The sequence below is a fragment of the Protopterus annectens genome, chromosome 9.part0, assembly GCF_019279795.1.
Source record: "Protopterus annectens isolate FY-2018-M chromosome 9.part0, PAN1.0, whole genome shotgun sequence".
Taxonomy (NCBI): domain Eukaryota; kingdom Metazoa; phylum Chordata; order Ceratodontiformes; family Protopteridae; genus Protopterus; species Protopterus annectens.
Genome location: NC_056743.1, coordinates 897,829,401 through 897,850,624, shown reverse-complemented (window position 1 = coordinate 897,850,624; position 21,224 = coordinate 897,829,401). Strand labels below are relative to the sequence as shown.

The 21,224-nt window shown below is 41.2% G+C and overlaps 1 protein-coding gene across 1 annotated transcript in view; it reads left to right on the top strand.

Moving 5' to 3' along the window:
* The window catches only part of LRP1 (LDL receptor related protein 1), a 2,772,300-nt gene that overhangs the window by 2,023,386 nt on the left and 727,690 nt on the right, over positions 1-21,224 (top strand). Inside the window, exon 56 of the mRNA XM_044083629.1 lies at positions 8,022-8,205. Coding sequence (XP_043939564.1) covers positions 8,022-8,205 — 184 coding nt within the window. The remainder of the gene's footprint in view (positions 1-8,021; positions 8,206-21,224) is intronic.

Below are 21,224 nucleotides of genomic sequence, written 5' to 3'. Positions count from 1 at the left end.
AGCCAACACTGTCCAGTTGGGTCCGGGGAGGAGAGTCAGATCGGACACTTGTCGAATCCGAGCTTGCCTCTTTGAGCTTTGGCGCAGGTGAGCTCGGCTTCTACATCAGTCTCGGAGCCAACCCTCTTGGTCCCAGGGATACCTTCTGGCTCTTCGAAGCCGGAGGTTTCCTCGAATCAGGGTTGGGGGGCTTTTGAGGTGATGGAGTGCTGTCTCCACAGACAGGTCCACTTTCAGGTCCTGACATTCTTCCCCCAAAGGCACCAGTGTCTGTCTCAGCACCACACCATCCACAGACAAGTGGAGACCCTAGGCCTCAGGATGCCCCATTTGGTGAACCCCTCTCTTCCGAAACCTCTTCAGAATACCCTTCTGAAGAGGTCTCTCATAAGAGACTTTGCAGGAGGAAGCATTTAGACTCCCCAGAGGAGTCGGTCACTTCTAATACAGACCTTGATGAGTCAGTAGGGTCCGCACGGTTACCTTCTGAGGATGTCTCCTTTGCTGATATCCTGGAGATTCTTAAACAGAGAGGCAGTTGGAAGTCCATCAGCTCTTCTGAGAAGTCTGTATACTTGAAGGCTTTCGGGTCTCACCCTTCTACCACTTGGGTGTCTCCGCCCTTCGATGAACTCATGGATTTAGTTAGATGAAAGGCATTGGAGTCTCCAGACTCAGTGGAACCTGTTCCTCTGTGGCCAAACAAGTTTGTTTCTGCACCATCAGACATGGATTTTCTTACCAAGAGTGTCCCAGTAGATGCTATAGTGGTGGCAGCAGCAACCAAATAGGAACTTTCAGAAACATCCTCATCTGTCCTTCCACTGAACAAGTCGTCTCGTATGATGGTCAGATGCGGAAAGCACACTGTCTGTTCAGCTACTTTTGCTTTCAGATCCCTGAATTGTCTGATGCACTTGATAAGGCTACAAAGAGATCTCCTAAAAGAACTAGGAGATACTCTCCAAGTTTCAGTAGCTGCAGAAGTATCAGACAAGGTTTCCTCTCACCTCTCTACCTTAAAATCTGTGGTGAACTCATCCATGAGGCTCATTTCTTATACAGCAGATGGAGCGAGTAGAGCAGTGGGTTCAGGAATTTTCCTAAAGAGACATTCCTGGATGCATTTGTGTGACTTTGCGGAGCCTTTTAAATCTTCCTTTGTTAATGCCCCTTTTGATGCCTCATCCTTGTTCTGGCCAAAAGTTAAGGACACACTAACTAGGTGTGAGCAAGAAGGAAAAACTATCTCTGCCCAAAAGGTCAAAAGGGAGGGAAAATGTGGTAATGAAAATCCTAGAGTGTTTTTCAGGACACACGTGATGATTCTTCCCCCGGAAGCAGTAATGGAAGACGCCGTCCACGTAGCAGAGGGGGTCCACAAAATCAGGGCGACAGGGAGTCATTCCATGATAAGCCCTTTCAGCACTCCTGAAAGGAAGCCCATCTGTCCACCTCTGGAGGCAGTCAGGGGTCGCTTATCTTTGTACCCAGAAGCCTGGCTAGAAATAACAAAAGATAAGTGGGTACAAAGCATCATATCCAGAGGCTACTATGTACCCTTTTCCTTCCCCATCCCAAGCATAAAGAACATCCTGGATGTTCTTCCCAGTCAAAGAGAACAGGCAACTCTAGAAATTCAAAAGTTGCTAGACGAGAGTCATCCAAACAGTCCCCGCAGACCAAATAGGATCTGGAACTTACTCAAGGTACTTTTTAGTTCCAAGGAGAACAGGGGACTGGAGACCCATACTGGATATCAGCAGATTAAACAAATTAATAAGAAAAACAAGTTCTGGATGGGAACACTGCAGTCAATATTCCCCTTTCTGGGAAAAGACAATTGGATGTTCTCTATAGACCTCCAGGATGCGTACTACCACATAAAAATGGACAGGCTATCCAGGAGTCATCTGCACTTTTGTCTGGGAGCCAGTCACTACCAGTTTCAGGCTCTGCCCTTTGGTCTCACTACAGCCCTCAGAGTGTTCACCAAGTGTATGGCAGTAGTCACGGCTCACTTGAGACATCTAGGATTCCGAATGTTTCTGTATCTTGACGACTGGCTCCTAACTGCCACCACCAAGCATCTACTGATAAAAGCAAGAGACACCACATTACAACTCTGCTCTCATCTAGGAATCACAATAAATTACAAAAAATCTGCCTTATTGCCCTCTCAGCATATCATTTTTATAGGAGCAGATCTAGATGCAACAAAAATTATGGCAAAACTTCCCCCAGAAAGAGTTCAACTCCTACAACATCAGGTCTTAAACCTTTCCAGGAAAAAAGTACAAGCAAGAACAGTAAGCAGTAAGCATGATTCCATTAGCATGTCTGCATATGAGAATTCTGTAGTGGCTACTGTTCACTCACTGGTTCATGCAGGAACTACCCATGTCTCACCAAATTTTGATAACAGAATGTTGCAAGAAAGACCTTCATTGGTGGCTCCACTCCCCTCATGTGACATTAAACCGACCCTTTCTCCTTCCGCAACCTTTAGTCACAGTGATTACGGACACTTCCCAGATAGGGTGGGGGGCATTATCTGGGAAGTACAGTCCAAGGCACTTGGCAGGATCACAAGGCCTATTTGCACATCAATGTCCTAGAGATGATAGTGGTGCTATTAGTGTTGCAAGCATTTCAGGACTCTTCTGCTGGGAACTGTTGCGATACAGACGGACAGCATGTCAGTTGTGTGGTACATAAACAAACAAGGAGGAACCAGGTCCTGCCCCCTTTTGTCAAAAGGCCCTGAGAGTTTGGCAGTGGGCAACCTCCTCCCAATTCTTTCCAATAGCAGCACACATCATGGGGGAATCCAGTGTGATAGCAGACAAACTCAGCAGAGCGATCCTGATGCCTCACGAGTGGTCCCTAAAACTAGAAGTGGCGGAGATGATTTTCCGCAAATGGGGCCAGCCTTGCTGGAACCTTTTCGCCATGTCCATGAATATCAAATGCAGTAGCTTTTTTTTCCCTAATCCCCCCTCCTCTGTAGTCACCAAGGGATGCACTTGTTTACAACTAGCCTTTGGGCTTCCTCTACACCTTTCCTCCCTTTCCGTTGATACCCAAAGTTCTTCAGAAAGACAGATCGTTGAGAATGAATTTCATACTTGTCGCTCCATACTGGCCTTATCAAATCTGTTCCCTTTCCTTCGGTGTCATCTCCAGGAGGAGCCATGGATTCTGGACTCATTTCCGGACCTTCTGACTCATGTCAGAAATGCTCCATCCCTCTCTTCAAGCCCTCAAACTGACAACTTGGCTGCTTCGATTCCGAACATAGTCAGGCTCCCTGAACTTTCCCCGTCGGTGAAGCATATCTTGATCTCATCTCATAAGGTTTCAACGAGGAAATTATATATGAGCAAATGGAAGATTTTCTTTTTGGGCATTAAATAATCACATTGATCCTTTCTCTGCCCCTATAAGTTCCATTCTTGAAATTTTGACAAAGCTATTTAATGAAGGCACAGCTGCAGCTAGTATTCGAGTTCAGTTGGTTGCAATGTCTAATTTTCATATACGTGAACCAGGGCCAAATATGATGTCTCACAGACCATGCAAAGCTTTTATTAAGGGCACTATTTTATTAAGATCACCCATTAAAACCTCTCCAGCGCCATGGGACCTAAACTTTGTTTTATCATGTTTGATTCTCCCCCCTTTGAACCTGCATCATCCTGTGATCTAAAGTTTTTGACATGGAAGACAATTCTCTTGATAGCCATCACTTCTGCCAGAAGAGTTTCAGAGCCACAGGCATTATCTATAAAGCCCCCCTATATGCTTTTCCACAAAGACAGAGTATCCCTTCGAACTAACCCATCCTTTCTACCCAAAGTATGCTCAGGATCTAGGTTGTACCAGTCCATAGAACTACCATTTTTTCCCCAACTATAGCAGCAAGGCAGAATATATGTTGCACCAACTAGATGTACATTGACAATTACATTTCTACTTACATAGGACAAAGGACTTCAGAAAGTCTGACAGATTATTTGTTTTTTTTTCAGACTCTAAGAAAGGTGCTCCTCTGTCTAAAGTCACACTTTCAAAATGGCTGTCAGATTGTTGTGAGATTTGTAGGTAATACAAAGATCTCGCATATAAAGTCAAAGGTCATTCTGCAAGAGCCATAGCAACCTGTTCTGCCTTTCAGGCTAGACTACCAGTTGACACTATTTGTGCTGCAGCAACATGGGCAAGGCCTCATACCTTTATCACTCATTACAAAGTGGATTTGGCCTCCAGGAACAGGGCCTCTTTTGGGTCCACTGTTCTGAAGGATATTCTCCTGTGAGCCACCCAAGAAATATGGTGCTAGAGAGACTGTCCCAGCCAGTGAAGAATGAAGGCGAGATAGGACAACATCACATAAAAAAAGTTATGTACTCACAGTAATGTTCCATGTGTGTTGTCCATCTCGCCTTCATTCTTACACCCCCCCCCCCCAGCCTTTGTCTCCTGGAGGACAGAGTGGTCATAATTGGAAACGATTGTTCTCCGACCTTCATCGCTCTACAAGTTTTTGGATTAGTTTTATTGTTACCTATTCCTAGGGCATGATGGGATAGGGATACAGCCACGAGCTAGTGGAAGACCTCGAGCTTTTGTATAAGGCCGAATTGGAACCGAGGATCTGTTCTGAACCCAACCAGTGAAGAATGAAGGCGAGATGGACAACACACACGGAAAGTTATGGTGAGTAAATAACTTCTTTTTTTCAACCAGCATTACACATGCACCTTAATAAGCTGTGCCTTGCTCAGATCTTGCACTAGTGCAGTGTACATGCATCCTGGATGCAGGCAGTAAAAAATCGAACCCCGTTTCACATGGAGAGGTTACTTCAACATAATGGAGTGTGGTGCAGGAAATATTAATCTTTTCAATCAGAGTATTATTCAGAACCTAACTATCCATAGTCTAGAGTGGTCTAATGAAGTGCTTTCACTTGGGCTTGCATTTTAATGCTGGGTGCAGCTAATTCTGAGTAGTTTTTAAAACCTTTGCGTAAGTTATTGCATTTCATTTGGTTCTGATGAAATGACCAGCTTAGCCTAGTTTGTGTGGAGGTGCTGTCTCTGGGTCGAGACATAATTGAATCTCCTGAACCTGTGGTACAGCAGTTGTAGGACATGTAATATTGTCAGGGATGTGGTGAAAATGACTGGTGGCCTAGGAATAAAAGTAGGGAGTGTTAACATTTCACTTCTGCTGCTGTACTCCTTTCTTATCTGAGCGTATAAGAGTGACTGTAACCCATAGAGTAAGCAGAGTGTCGTGCTGTAAAAGGTCTGTATTTGTAGCATATGTAACAAAGGTGAAAAAGTTTGTCAGAGGTGATTCCTGTATATTGTGTCGTGTTACGACTGCCAAAAGAAAGGTTCTGTGGCTAATGTTGGATATCACAGGAATGGTAAAGGTGAACAGAACATTGAGAGTGCCATAGATTTATTGTGTACTGATGTGCTTGTGAAGTAGTCTGTCCGGGATTACAAGGTCTTGGCTGCGATTCGTGCTGACTTCTGGGGTGGACTTGGCCCCATGAGGGAGAAGTGAGACGTCATCAGCATAATGGCATAGATGAGGTTCTGTACAGCATACAAGTAGCATTTATTTGTACTTCATTTTCTTGGTTCCCACAAATCAATGTAACATCTTTCGTAACAGAGTACCTTAGAAGCCAGGTCATAGAATTAACAGCTCTGCTGGCAGTTAGAAAACAAACATGGTGCACATATTATTAGGGAGTTAATTAGATCCAGATGTTCTTTGAATTCTTTGACAATTTCAGGTATTTAATTAAGTCACCAATGACAACTGCACTTCATGTGATTATTACCAAACAAGGAGGTTTTAGACATCTGGCACTTCTTTCAGTGTATTAAGGCATTTGCTAAGGCCAGCGGAGTACTAGCAATAGCATTAAACTGGTTGCATTTGCGATCATCTTACTTCAAGTAGTGTTGAATCCATTAGTTAATGTATAGTCCTTACCATTCTCTGGATGAAAATTCTGTCAGTTGTACCTGCAAGTTGCTAGTATGAGTCTTCTTTGGTTTCATGAAGCTTAGATGCTGTCGGTCAATTTTAAACTTCCCATTGTACAGCTAATGTCTTGCACAGAATTCACTCCTTTTAAGGGAGTTGGTTGTTTTTTTGGGGGCATTGTATATTTACCACAGAAAGAATGATCAGCTGTTATGAATGCAGTATTGTCCTATTATTTAAGACAGAAGAACTTCAAGAAAAGTTTTGTATACCCTGGTGAGATGTACATTTCTAACAACAGAATTTTTTTGTTACTTTTTACTCTGATGGCTGCTGACCATGAAGCCCCCCCCCCCCCCTGTTGAACTGATGCCTATTCATTCTTTTGTACTGGATTTCTCTAGCACAGAAGTGAGAGAGGGGTATGGCTGTCCAAGGATCGTCCAGTACATTGGGACTTCTTGAGAGAAGATTACACATCACCCTGTATTCTCTTGATCTGTATTCAGGGTATCTACCCTCCCAAGCATTCACAAGCTTGAGCAGCTAGGATGTTTCTAATTAGTCCCCATGTCTGACTCTTGTTAATGACGGCAGTGGAGAGTACTGCATCATCACAGGGTATCAAGCACCCACCTCCTGGGGTATGCCTGCTCCCATACACATGTCTCTGAGAGCTACTGTAAGTAGCATAGGATGGCAAGCCCCACGCCATCCTCACAGTCTGGGCTAATATGCAGGCCTCCATTTGAGGTGGGGTCACCACTGATTGGGACCCATCTCTGCTTTCACCCAGAGCTGGCATGCTGACAAAGGCCATTCATTCCCCTTCTCTCGTGCCCAGATCTTCCAGTGCTCAAGCCACTGTTCGAACACTGGTCATAATCGGGGTTTCATCCCTCTGTACCAAGGGTCTATGTTTTACTGCAACAGAGTCTTCCTGCTTCCTCTTAGTTCCTTTACTCTGGACTGTATTGCAACTGAAGTCTTGATTTTGTTGTTAACTTTCACATTGCTGTTAATCTCAGCTGTTAGATATAATCTCTTGGTACCATAGTGTAGTGTTTTTGATTTTATATGATCTCTGTATACTATTTCTTATTTGTAGTATATTTGGGATAGTATAATTATTCAGTTCTGTTTGACTACTTTTGCAGTTCCTCTATGTTTATTATTTTTCATAATGTTGGACTGAATTTTTGTGGCCATTGTGAACACCTTTATTTTTAACAGATTACTGTAAGGGAATGCTGATCCCTGTGGACCTGCCTAATTAGGAAGACATAACTTGTAATGAAAAAAGGTAGTGACTAGTTACATAAATATTAAAATTAAATAGTGAGCTAATCTAGCCAAAGTGGCAACAAAGTAAATAAGTAATAGGCTGATTTTTATTTTTTCTTCCCTTAGTCATTCTTTTATTCTCTCTTCTACCTCCTCTTCCCTTTTAGGTACCTGGATCCTGCTTTGTTTTGTTTTAGCCATTTTGAGTTTCTTCTACCCACATCATTCCTTTCTTCACTACAACCTCAGTCTTTCTCCTGTCTTGAAGGGTGCATGCATAAACTAATGGGTGTTCCCACTGCACTCAAATATTTATTTAATTATATGTAATCACCTTACGGTTTAGCTTATGTTGTACTGTGATGGCGCTGTAATTGTGGAGCATTTCTCAAAAGGCATACATTGAAAATTGATTTTATCTCAGTAATCACAAAACATATAAAGACTAGAAACTATTAGAAAGTAAAGGGAAACACATTTTCTTCATAAAATGTTTTGTAATTTGTCGGTATGACAGTTAGGACAGGAATAAGAAAGAAATAAAATTCTTATTTTCTATGCACTTGTTTTGGGGTTCGTTTGGGAAAAATAAAGGAATAATACTTTGTATTGATTTTATGTCTGTTAAAGTAACCTTTTCAATTGTAAGCCTTCAGAAGGAACCTTATTGTTTTTTAAAATCATATGCTGCATTCCTTGAACATGTCAAATATTTAAATCTGCAGTGCAGGTGCCGCCCTGGGTTCAGGCTGAAAGATGATGGGAAGACGTGCATCGACATTGACGAGTGTACCACCACTTTCCCGTGTAGTCAAATGTGCACCAACACGTATGGCAGTTTCCATTGCCACTGTGTAGAGGGTTATGAGCAGAGGCTTAGTGATCCAACAGGTTGCAAGGTAATTGCAGGTAAGAACAAGCAGACTCTTTAATTGCTGGACACTTGACAGTGAAGAAGCTCTGTTATACTGTGTTAGTATACCATTGATTCACACTTGCATAGCTGGTATTTGGCTATACCACACAAAAACTTTACTTTCAGACTTTTCAAATTTTAATACCTGCTAGGTGAAACTGCTTCCATCCAAAAAAGAAAATCTTCTGCTATCCTTGATTCACTCGCCAGCTTTAAGTTGAACAAGCACTGCTTTTTCCTAGCTCTTATGTCACAGAAGGATGAAGCCCTGACTGTTTGAAATAGTAGCTTGGATGCTGGAATAGCCAGACATGAGATGATGGGAGTGAGCAGTCAAAGTTTGCAGAGTCATCATTGTTACAGGGAATCCAGGGTCCATTCATTTAATTGCCACCAAGTCAGCAGAGGCTTATGAGACACCAAAGTGGCCAGAACTAGGGGCATAACATTTGTATTCCCAAGCCGGGTGATGGTAGCCCTCATTGTTTACTAAGAAAGCTATAGGAAACAAAGGATTGGAAACTTGGAAGAGTAAGTTAATCTGCATTGAACTAGGTCTGAAGAAAAGTCAGATTAACTCCATCCTGCAAAGACAGCATTTAAAAAAAATGTATTATCACTCAAGACATAAGCAAGCATACAGTAACAGACAAGAAAACAAACCATGTCAACTTTTTTATTTCTACATACATTATCCATCACATATCTTTTCTTTCTTTACAGCTATCCATCAGTCCAACATTACATAATTTCCTCAATTCCTGTCTTCCCTTAAACATCACTGCTCCTCCTTTCTCCTGAACATTTTTCTGCATGTATTCTTCCTACAGTTTTCATTTATTTCTTTCAATTTTGCTTTTTCCCTTTTCTTAAAGATCTGACTTCTAGTTCTTTCTTATCTGTTACAGTATTCAGTATTAAAATACAGTTGGTTTAGACTTTGTTTTCCATTTTCTAGTAATTGCTTTTTTAGCAGCCAGTAGAGTTAAACTTAAGGCCTTACTATGTTTAAGTAATTCAGGTCTTGTGTCCCAACTCAAAAGAATCATTTCCTTAGTTATACCCATTTGCTCACCCAATATTTCTGACAGTAATTCTGTAGGAAATTTTAAAATCTGCCAACTCATTGCACTCTGAAAACATATGCTCCCAGTTACTGCTTTCTTCCCCATCACATCTCCATTTGCCATCTAACTGAAGAAAAATTCTTTGAAGTCTGCCTGGGTATAGAAATAACTATGAAAACACTTCCAGTCAAGAATGCTAATCCTTCTAGACATTGTTGCATACTTTGGAGACATTACTTATGTCTTCCCCTTGTTAGCTTGTAAACTGCTTATCCTGTCTTCACAGTCTTTTCTAATTTCCTCTAATTGATTTCTATAGTTAATGTGCAGTGTATTATATACCTTTCTAATTATCCCTTTTGTAACATCAGCTTCTGTTATAGATTCAGCTAAAAACTGTATCAGAGCAGGTCTTTCAGTTAAGATTCCCCTATCCTTTTCTCTTTGCCTACACTCTTATTAATCCCTAGTAAGGAATCCAGTCCCTAGCCTGCAGTCCAAATGTCTTCTTGGCCTCGTCTCATTCTTTTTCCATTCCCGCTGTAGTTATTTGCTCCATGCTTCCTTTGCCAGTTTCTCAAGTAAATTCCAGCCACCTCTTGACTAGTTTGTGTACCCCGCTTGTTATCATCCCTATATGCAAACTTTTCTTTCTCCATTCTCGTGTTGGCTTTGCTCTTAGAATTCTTTCTTTTATTTAATAAATATAATATTCTGTATGTCTGTTGCTTTTCTCCTTAAGGATCTACATCCAAAGTCCCACTTTCTCCTTGTTTCTTGAATTTTCCCCCACTTCTTCACCATCACTTTTCACTTTGAATTATAAGTTCTGCTTCTTTATGTATAAGAGCTGTAATTGTGTAGCTCCAAAATATCCCTTCATATCAGGTAATCCCAAACCCTGTTTTATTGTAAGGGTCCAATTATCCCACTTGCTTTTTTCCCCCGCCCAGATAAATTCCTTCAGCTCTTTATTAATTATTGCCCACAACTTCCCCTATCATTGATAAAAATATGTCTGACCTGTATGTAAAACTAAAGGGACTAAAAACATTTTCACTGCTTGTTTGTTACTATCTACATCAATAAGTAAGAGCTGCCAGTCTCTCAGTTTTTGTATTAGCTTTTTAGTCTCTTCCCTCATTTGCTTAGCTGCCACAACAGAGGCCTTTTTAAATCCATACTTCTAAATACATCTTATCATGTTTCCCTAAATTTCACTATTGCTGAACCTGTTAATGTGTGGGTACATAATTTAAGGCTATAGCCTTTGTTTTATGTTCATTAATTTTAAATCCCAAAGCGATTTGAAACAATCTTAAAATGTTCCACAATACCAAGATGTCCTTCTCTGGATTTATCAGGTAAAAAATATCATCTGCAAGTAGTGCTGATTCTTCTTGATTGCTTACTAATTATACCTTTGATTTTCTTAAACATAAAGCAAAATAACAAAGGAGAAAGAGGACACCCCTGCCCGGTTCCTCCGTTCACACAACTTTTCAGACAGGAATCCTCCCACTTTAATTCTTGCCTCTGGTTCTTCATATCATATTATTAAATGATTTATATAAAAATGCTAATAGGATTAAAAGTTGTTTTATTTACAGTTTTTCAGTTTTTAGTGTCCATCTAAAAATTAATGACATAAAGTGGGGGTATATGCTTTGCAGTCCACCCTCAAGTTAAACAGAAAAAGTCCAGTCTTTCTCGGCCACTTTTTCTTGCAAAGCTGTATTTCACAAATATGACTGATGCTTTATGCTGTCCCATTTATTCGCTAATTTCATTGTTGCTGGTCTTCATCCTGTCCATCTCGATCTCCCTACACCAGACACTGGTTCAAGTCCAAGGTACTCCTGATTCTTCTAGTCAACTCTTATGCTTGTTTTCTGTCTCCCAAGCATTTCCCTTTGGAAACTGTTTCACTGGCAAAGTCTCTCTATGAACTTTATTTTCAGAAGAATGAGAGGCAGAGTTCCCTACTGTTTCTGGGTCTTTTTTGTTGGATAAACTTTATTTCCTCCTTAACCTGTTCTGCATGCAAAAGTGCTGTTGATCCTCCAGGAAAAATATTCTGAAGACAGTTGGATTCAACATCTTGAATCTCAAACCTGCCTTTCAACATTCCCTGATTATTGGGATCAATCTGCTTCTCTTCTCCTTAGTGTACAGTGAAAACTCATTTTCTATAAACATACTGCTGTTTCTGATGCTTAATATTTTGTCTTTCTGCCACCATTTTGTCAGTATCCGCTCTTTCTGCTGGTATGATTACATCTTTACTAATGTAACATTGGTCTTGACTACATTCTCATATCCAGATATGGAGCATAAACTCAGTGAGCCCTTTTAGTTAACAAACCCTGCTGTGGAATAACAGTTCAGTTGCTTATTTGTGCTTTCATAAAATCAATGCAGTCTGTTCCTTCCAGTATCTCTGGTACAGCAGAAATCTCATGTGTTTCTGGGTGTGCTGTCCTCTAACTTTAACATTTTTTTGAAACGGCTCTTCTTGAGAAGCCTCATATTCCGTCAGCCCTTTCTTTATTTCAGCCTCTGATTTTTTGCAGTCTTATCAGCTCATCTAAATAGCTGTTCAAAGTTGTTTCTGTTTTTCAACCTTTTATGTGTGTTCATGCATTTGTTTAATGTTTAATTTATTTTAATCATCCCTGCGTACATTTATTTTTCCCTAAATTACTGGAAGCCATCTCTTGTACAAAAGCTGAAGCTTGAACTGCTTTTTGTTGACTGACTACAGGGTTGTTCCCATCCATTGTTTTCTCATCACCTTTTTTGTTTATTTTCTTTCTGGTTCTTTAAATTTATTCTTGGCAGGCACCCAGGCAGTGTACTTAATATCTAGTAATTGAATTTTACCCAAAGTTACATTTTTACTGGCTATTTCTCAGTAGCCGCTTTTACATTGGTAGAGTTGAAATTAAGCTGTTAGTCATTTTACAGCCATCTTGAAAGTCCCGCACAGATGACATTTGTTGAGAAAAAAAAAAGGCCTGTTTTACTGGGAACATTTGAACCATGGGGGATGAAGTAATGCCATGGCCATTAGAAAGAAGAAATTCAGTTTCTAAGATACTGGTTATGTAACCAGCCTAACTTTAATGTTAACTATAAACAAACGTAGGAAGGAAATTGAAGTGACTGACAAAGATACCTGAAATGATAAGGACATTGATGCAAGATCTCAAAATTTGATTTATTCCAAGGGCTTTTGGTTAGTAACAGTGTTGTGGGCTCGAGGCGAGTAGGAAAATATAATTGAGCAGCCAATATCAGATGGGGAAAGGCAAGAGATTTCATTAATGTTGAAGTGGCTGAGTAGTTCCAGGAACTTTAGAATTTTTGGTTGTAAGTGTATTACGTAAGTATTTCTACACTGTCTGTTGACTGCATATAATATTTCTGGAGGCAAATCAGAATTGCAGAATATATGATATAGGGCACAAATGGAACTGGGAACTTAGCTTCTGGATCTGCCCAAAGTTATCTCAAGACAAACTAGAAATATATTTAATTTAGAAAATGCTAGAAGAAGAGTGACAGCTTAAGAGAACATGATGATAAATTAGGTTAATGACGTTAGTATGCCAAATCGTAGCAGGGTGTTGTTAAGCCTAATATTGCTGATCTCAAAGAAGGTGATTACTATATTATGGAAAACCAAGCATCTCCAATTAAAGATATGCTGGAACCGATGAACAGGATTAGGGAAAATGGACTAAGGATATAAATGAAAAGACCAAGTTAAATATGGCCAAATAAATGCCTTGACCCCATGTGCAAAATGGAAAAAGGGGTTGAGGATGAATGGCTGAAATGGTTTCTCTGTAATTAAATAGTGGAACAAAATGTATCCTGTGATTAGAGTGCTAAAATGTGGAAGAAAATAAAGAGGAGAATGGCCATAAGAGACCCTGAGAATTTTAAGCATCGACTGTTAGTTTAAGCTACGCAAGACTTATCACCTCTCCAGACCACTTATTTCTTTTAGACAAAGTTGCAATCTAGTCATTGCCATAGAGATGGCTAAGTCTTTATTGTATAAATAAGAGTGATTGTAAGCTCCCTGACTAAGCTGATTTGTATTGTTGTTCTGCTGACCAACAGTCAGGATTATTTTCAATCAGCAGAGAAGCATTGCATGTACAAAACATCGTTAGTAATGGCTGCTAAGTGTTAAACAAAGCTTCTTGTTGAAATATATGTAGAGGAGCAAGGCAGGCAAGATTCTCACTTCTTGGTTGTAAAATTCCAGACTGCCCAATGTATATTTGTACAACACAGAGGAACCAGTGTCAGATATGTTATCAATGTGTCCCACAACAAAGTCATTGGGGAATGCTGATAAGGGCCAAGCTCTCTCAGGCAACTTTCTACAGATCTGCCAACACAGAAGCCATAATAGCCACCATTAGCAGGAGGTCATGGTCATCGTCATCCTGAGGGTGTGCAGTAGAACTCCTAAAGTTGTGGCCATCTGTTATGCATTGGAGGTAGTCAGGCAAAGCCTGTTGTTCTGACTGCTGCACTTGTTAAAGATCACAAAAATGACTGCATTTGAGAAATAATATCCAGAAATTACAAAATCCCTTTCCTTAAATGCTGCATCATCACCATCTCAAAAGTCCTTGCCAATTGTTTCACCTCACCAAAAGTCAGCAATAAGGCAGGTGGTTTTCAATCTCCTGCTTAAAAGAACTGTGTAGGATGTCATGCCAGACTAGAGAGAACAATGATTTTATTTCAGATTCTGGTGCTACACAACGGTGAATCTCAGGCCAGTATTGGGAGCTCAGCAGCCTAAAACAATGTATCTGAGAAAAGAAGAGTGGTCATGGAGAGTATCTTGCCTTTTCTTTATCAAGGAGATTAGATGTTATTTAACTTCCAGGGTGCGTACCTGCACATCAAGGTCAGCTGTTAAGTAACTGTTGTGCTCTTCAGGGTTAGAGGTAGTCATTACCTATTAAGAGCCTTCCCTTTGGTCTCTCCACACTCCCTAGAGGTTCACAGAACTACAGTTGTCTTAGTGCACTACATTTATAACCTACACATTGGATGTCATGGACTGCAGTGCTTTCCTTACCATGAGGAAAATTCAAGCTTTACAGACCTTGTAGTAACTACTTGTTTTATTGCATCCTGCTGCAGAATTCTGCTTCAGGATTCCTGGGTATGTAGCATAGACAGTTTGTGTAATAGGTTACACATGAAGGCGATGCAGTGACTGCTGCAATGAGGATAGAATCCGCATGAACAGCCCATCTTTGATGCATAATAGAATCATAGGTGAGTCGCCACACATTATACCTGCGTTCCAAGAATCTTGCTGCAGTCCTTTCCAGTTAGAGTTTTAACAGATGCATCTTTGTTAGTGTGAGGCTAGGGGGTTTTCCAAGTATGGACAGTAGTCAAGGTCGTATTCCTAGAAGGAATCTCTGACATCTGTGTCCTGGAGTTCATGGTGGTACAGCTTGAATTAAAGGCTTTCAAAGACACTTAGAACCATGTCACAGATATTTGGTGAATCACCATATGGAGTAGACCCCCCCCACCCCCACCCCCAGTGCAGAGGTGGTTGTTGTATTGGAAGTTCAAGATGCAACACTCCAAATCCAGTAATTCTGAAACTTTAAAGCCAGTTTGGAGGTTAAAAAAAAGTAGCAAACACAGAAACTTGATTGATGTTGCATATTTAAAATTTTTGTGTGGGGGACAAGCCCGCCTGCACCACAATTTCCCCCAGCACTTAAAACTCTTGAGAAGCCATGTCCCTTTGGAACTGGACTGTAGCAAGCAGCTACCTTCTGAGGATTGCACACATTGTGGGAATGGCTATCTTATCACTTCCTCCTTCCATATGAATGTTTTGTTTTTTGTTTTTTTAACCAGAGCTTAGCTAACAACAACTTCATTTGTGGGACCAACCAACGATCAACCTGTTTGCCTCCTTGTTGTATGTGGTGTCACCAGTACTTCTCACTCCTAGCTCTTCTACAGCAGCAATGGCTTCCTTGTTAGGGCAGTGACCACATGCACCTTTGAAAGCATTTCTACTTACAATGTTGTGTTTAAGTTAATCCAGAATAATAAACGTCTTAAGAAATAAGTAAACTTTGTTTGCAGTACTGCTTTTGAACCTGCTAAATGGCCCATTGCAGCTCATTCCATTTGAGGAGCTGCTGTTCCACTCTTCAGGCATACTACATGTGGACCTTGAAACCCTGAAATTGTTAGTATGACTTCTTTATTTCTAAATGTAGCTGGCAGTTTTTTCAAGATACCATCCAACAGGAAAACCTGCAAGGGCAAATGGATACATTTGTTTTAGGGGTATGGAAAAGGAATCTGTACCCTAAAGTGGCACCTCTTCTGCTGTTCTAGAATATCCTTGTGTACTTAACACAGGTCACAGATGCTCCTTTATGAAGGTACATTGGGTGGTATCAGATTTTCATTACAGTGTTCAGTCCATATCTTTTGCTTACCTGAAAATGAACAACTTTTTTTTAGATGTCTTGTATCTGTAGCCTCCAGTCAGAGAATCTGTTTCATCATGGGAGTTCCATTTCATTTTAAAAAGTCTCATCAGACTAGCTTTTGAACTGGCAACTAAGATAGATCTCATATTCATGTAAGGTCTTAGCCCATATGTTGACCTACAAAATGAGGACTGAAAAAGGTCAGTAAACTGGATGCTGACATGTTACCATGCATATGCCAAGAAAGAACCTCAGTGCATGCATCAAATAACATTTTTTTTTTTTTTTTTTTTTTGCAGGGGACAAGCCCTGATGCACCTCCCTACACCTTCCTGCTAATTATAAATACTAACTCCAAGATTGCCCATTTCCCAGGGAAAGGAAAGGAAATAATTTCCTACCTGAGGATTGTTAGTCTCGTACACCTGTCTGAGTCTACCAAATAGTGTTGGTCCTGGGTGTTAGCATTCTACCATTTTGGCAGGAAGTCTGACATCCATATATATTTATGCTGAAATCCAAAACATCCACTCTTAAAATTGAAAAAAAAAAACTTTTTGAGTTGTCTTTGCACTTTGCTAACTGTATTTTATAATTTTTCTGATTTTACTGTATTTTTCTGCACTTTAGGAAAGCTATATTCTGTTGCTTAAGTAGCTTGTACATAGGATATCTGAAAGTAATTTATGCTGAATCTAGAATGTATTGTTACACTTGAGCTCTATTCCAACCATCTTACATTAGGAGGACCCTGCCTGCACCCTTGTGGCAGAAGTGTGTAGTCTGAGCCTCATCTAAGTTGGAGATTACTGGAGAAAAGCTCATTGTATGCCTTCCCATAGATAGTTTAGCTTAAACGTGTTTAATTTGACCTGTATTTAAGCTTCGCATTTGCGCATAGCTGCACACTGCTCAAAGGGGTTCAGTGGTGCCTGTATAGAAGCAAACGCCTTGAAAGATAATTTTCTCCTAGACATCTGTTAATGAACCCTCCCAAGTTTCCCTCCTGCATTGCAGGAAACTCAGATGCACACTGAGAAGCGTTGCCATAGTATTCACCCTTACCCTTCAATAGAGTAAGCCCCTTTGCTCATCTTCCAGCAAACTCTGGTCAAAGTAGCCCACTCTCCAACAGTAAGTAGTTATGGTAGAGGTCTGCCATAGTGGACGTCAGTTTCCAACCATTTCTCCGGCCTTCCTGAGGCAATGTAGTAATTGCTTCATGTATACTAACAACCACTTACTCCTAAAACAAATACAACATGTGAGAGATGTAGTTATACTATGAATTGGAATTGATTCTCTCACATAACAAACTGGACATCAAACAGATTATCAGCACACACACATCACTTCTTACACAAAACAAGATCACAGCAAATAAACCCACATATGCAGAGGTACTCGGTAGAAGCCTACCAAAAGATCAGAGACCTTCCAAGCACAAACCAAGTGCACACACTGCAAAGCAAGTAGAATCCACTACACATAACACACCAGTGTCTCAGCAAATAAGACTGTGTAAAGCAAGACACCTCAAAAACAAATGCTCTGGTCATATGTGTGTGTCCCATTACATCTGGCATAAAAGCAACACAGCATTTCAGAAAAAGAACATCATGCCAACAGTCAAACATGATGATGGTAGTGTGATGGTCTGGGTCTGCTTTGCTGCTTCTGGACCTGGACGACTTGCTGTGATTGATGGAACCATGAATTCTGTTCTCTACCAATAAATCCTAAACGAGAATGTCCTGCCATCAGTTTGTGACAGCAGGCTGAAGTGCACTTGGGTTCTGCAGCAGGACAATGATCCAAAACACACCAGCAAGTCCACCTCTGACTGGCTTAAAAAAAAAAAAAACAAAATGAAGGTTTTGGAGTGGCCTAGTCAAAGTCTGGACTTGAATCCAATTGTGATGCTATGACATGATCTTAGAAAGGCGGTTTATGCTTGGAAAACCTCCAGTATGGCTGAATTTAAAACAATTCTGCAAAGAAGAGTGGGCCAAAATTCCTCAGCAGCAATGTGAAAGAATCATTGCCAGTTATCGCAAACGCTTGATTGCAGTTGTTGCTGCTAAGGCTGGCGCAACCAGGTATTAGGTTTTTAAGGGGCAATTACTTTTTCACATAGAGCCATGTAGGTTTGGATAGTTTTATTTCCTTAATAAATAAAATCATCACTTAAAAACTGCCCCCCTCCACATCCATATTCAAAAACTCCGTCAAATCACACCTTCTTAGTACCTGGTTATGCCCTTGTACATAACCCTACCCATACTACTATTAACTCCCCAAATTCCTCTCTGATCACATGCTGGAGCTCTGATCGCCTGTAGGATTGATCATCTGAAAGGGTACTTTTAACTGTAGAATCTTACTTGATATATTTTCTTTTCTTACCAATGTATGACTGACATTGTCTTTTTACCCATGTTCTATATCTGCTTTTACCTGGAGTGTTTTTCTTAATTTCTTGTTATATTACTATGCTCAGCATACATGATGTAACCTGTTTTGTGCATTATGCTGGATGTACTGTATTTGTATAACTTGATGTTGGAGGTTTTCTCCCCGGGCCTCCGCTGAAAGTGGACCTGGTCCAGTCGGAATTTCCCGGTTAACAAATGTAAAATAAATAAATAAATAAATGTTGCGTTTACTTGGGTTATCTTTGTCTAATATTTACATTTGTTTGATTTTCTGAAACATTTAAGTGTGACAAACCTGAAAAAAAAAAAAAAAAAAAAAAAAAAAGAAATCAGGAAGGGGGCAAACACTTTTTCATTGCACTGTACCTCACCAGACACCTGCAGCAGCTGGAGAGACCACAGAGGTTTCTCACAAAGAAAATTCAGGGCCTCCAAAACTTAACCTATGTGGAAAGACTGAAACCCCTGTCACTATACTCTCTATCCTACAGGCTGCTGAGAGGCGTCTTGTACCTGGCCTACAGCCTGCCCTAATGGAAATGCTGCACATCTGCAAATCAAATGGGACAAAAGTCACTCAGTTCAGGGATCTCAGCCTAGCCTGTGACATTAACAGAACAAGCTTGAGAGGCAGATATATCTCCCAGAGATTGTCACTCCACTGGAATAAACTCCCAGTTCACATGAAGCAGAGCACCTCAATAACCCTATTCAGGCGCAATCTAAACAATTGGATGGGAGACAGTAAATTTACCCCAGGCTGGCACCTATGTCCCTAATGGACAGGGGGATTCGGTGCTGATCTTAGACTTGCTCTGGAAATAATGACCATCTAACCAAGGTCATGTGGGGAGCATGGGTATATCATGGCTAGGCTTGTAAAGGCCCTAGGGCCATTAGCCAAGTAACCTCCTGTAAACCTATACGTAATATATATATTTAGAGAGAGAGAGTGTGTGTGTGTGTGAGTTCTGCAGTTAGTAAATACCAGTACATTTGACCAAGTTATCCCCATACCCACCAAAAGTGTTAACCTTTTTGATCTTGTTATCATAAACATTTTTCCCAGTTGGCAACACCTGGCTTGTTTGGACCATCTTGCTGCAATTTTTTGTATTAAACCCGTTTCTATGACCCTTAATTCCTTTTCAACTTTGAGGAACTAAAAAAAGCCTTAAAATTAAGGACCAAAAGAAACAGGAAAAAAACGTCTTCCCAAAGTGGAAAAAAGTGTATTCTGCTCTCCTGTAACCATAATAAGCTGGTGTTCATCGTGCATATAGCTGCAGTCATAACAGATGGGTTCTCCTGCCGTCAGGCGGGTCCTCGGTTGGACGAATTCCAAAGTCTAGGTCTGGCGCCGGTTGTCGTCGCTTCTTCCCTGACGTCAGTGCGACAGGGGTATAAAAGAACCAGCCAACGCCATTTTCTTCAGTCTTTCTTGCCGCGCGGTGCCCGAAGCAGAAGCAGTTCGCAAGTGCCGGTCGGCCAGCTCCTGAGATTATGAAAAATTTGGAACCGAAGTCTTCTTAAAAGCTAAGTACCCCGTTGGGGAAACTTTTCTTGCCTCAGACCGATGTCAGACAAAGTTAATAATTGTATTTCTTGTGGGAAGCAAATACCGCATAAGGATTTCCATTCCCTCTGTATACCTTGTTTAGGCCCAGACCACGACGTCTCGGTCTGTCGCTTTTGTGCTACATTCAACAAACGCACTATTAAGCGTCGGGCGGAGTTCGGCCAGCATTATTTTGGGAAAGCATTTAACTATACTATGTCGTTGGATACTCCGACTCCGGTTTTGTCTAAAAAACACAAAGACAAGGACCGACACTCGAGGTCCGCGGCCTCTACCGACACCACGCCAAAGCCGACTACACGTGGTCCGGTTCTCAGCGAGGCACCTACGCAGCCCATGATTACCGACGACACATCTTTGGCGGTGTCTCCTGTACCCGAGGTCGCATGCTCCTTGGCCCACACCCTGACTACAGATACCGAAGCCATGCTTGGCATTGAAACACAGAATGTGGACAGGTCCACCTCCACTCAAGGTGTCTTCAGACCTTCCTCTTCTTTCTCCATCAAGGCTTTCACCAAGTCTAAAGCTACCATGCACCCTAAGAGACCAGCTACACAGGGTCCATCTCCAGGCCCCATGCCTAAGAAACAGATGCTTAAAATGGCTGAGGATTTAATTACTCTAATCAGAGGTTCTCAGCCACCTCCGGACAAAAGACCCAGAGTAGAGGAAGATTCCCCCTCCTCTGATCAGGGCTCCATTATTTCAGAGCACTCTGATTATCAGGAACAGTCTTACTCCCTTTTGAAGACTCTGATGCAGAGGAATCTATTCCTTCTGTATCCCCCCTGAGGATTACTCATTTGGTGAAACTCTGCATACCTTAAGGGAACACTTCCACTGGGAAGGCCAGGATTATTCAGACTCCAAGAAAAGGCTCAGGGAATTTCTTTTGTTACCCCAGCACAGGCCTCTGGCTATACCTCCTGTCCTGGACATCCTAGATGATGTTTACTCGGAGGCCTGGCTTAACCCGGACTCTCTTCCTCCAGCTCCAGTTAAGCCTGACAGGTACTACAGGGTTCCTGACTCACACCAATTTCTATACAAAAGCCATGCTGCTGACCTAGAAACCATCTCACAGGGCCCAAGGGAGTTAAGGCCTCCATTGCCAAAAACCCATTGCCTTCCGAGAGAGATTCCAGATCCTTAGAAAGGTGGGGAAAGAAGGTATATACCTCAGCTACCTTATCCATGAGGGCCTTAAACTGTCAGTTTCATATGCTAAAATACCAACAGTTTCTGTTATCTCAATTGAAAAGTAAAATGTCACAACCTGAACAACCAGACATGAAAGAGTTGCAGGATTTGATGCATAGTGCAGAACAAGTGGGTAAACATACCTTACAATGTGGTTTTGATGCTCTAGAGGCCTCATGTAGAGCTGCTGTTACAGGCTCAGTCATACGTAGGCATGCCTGG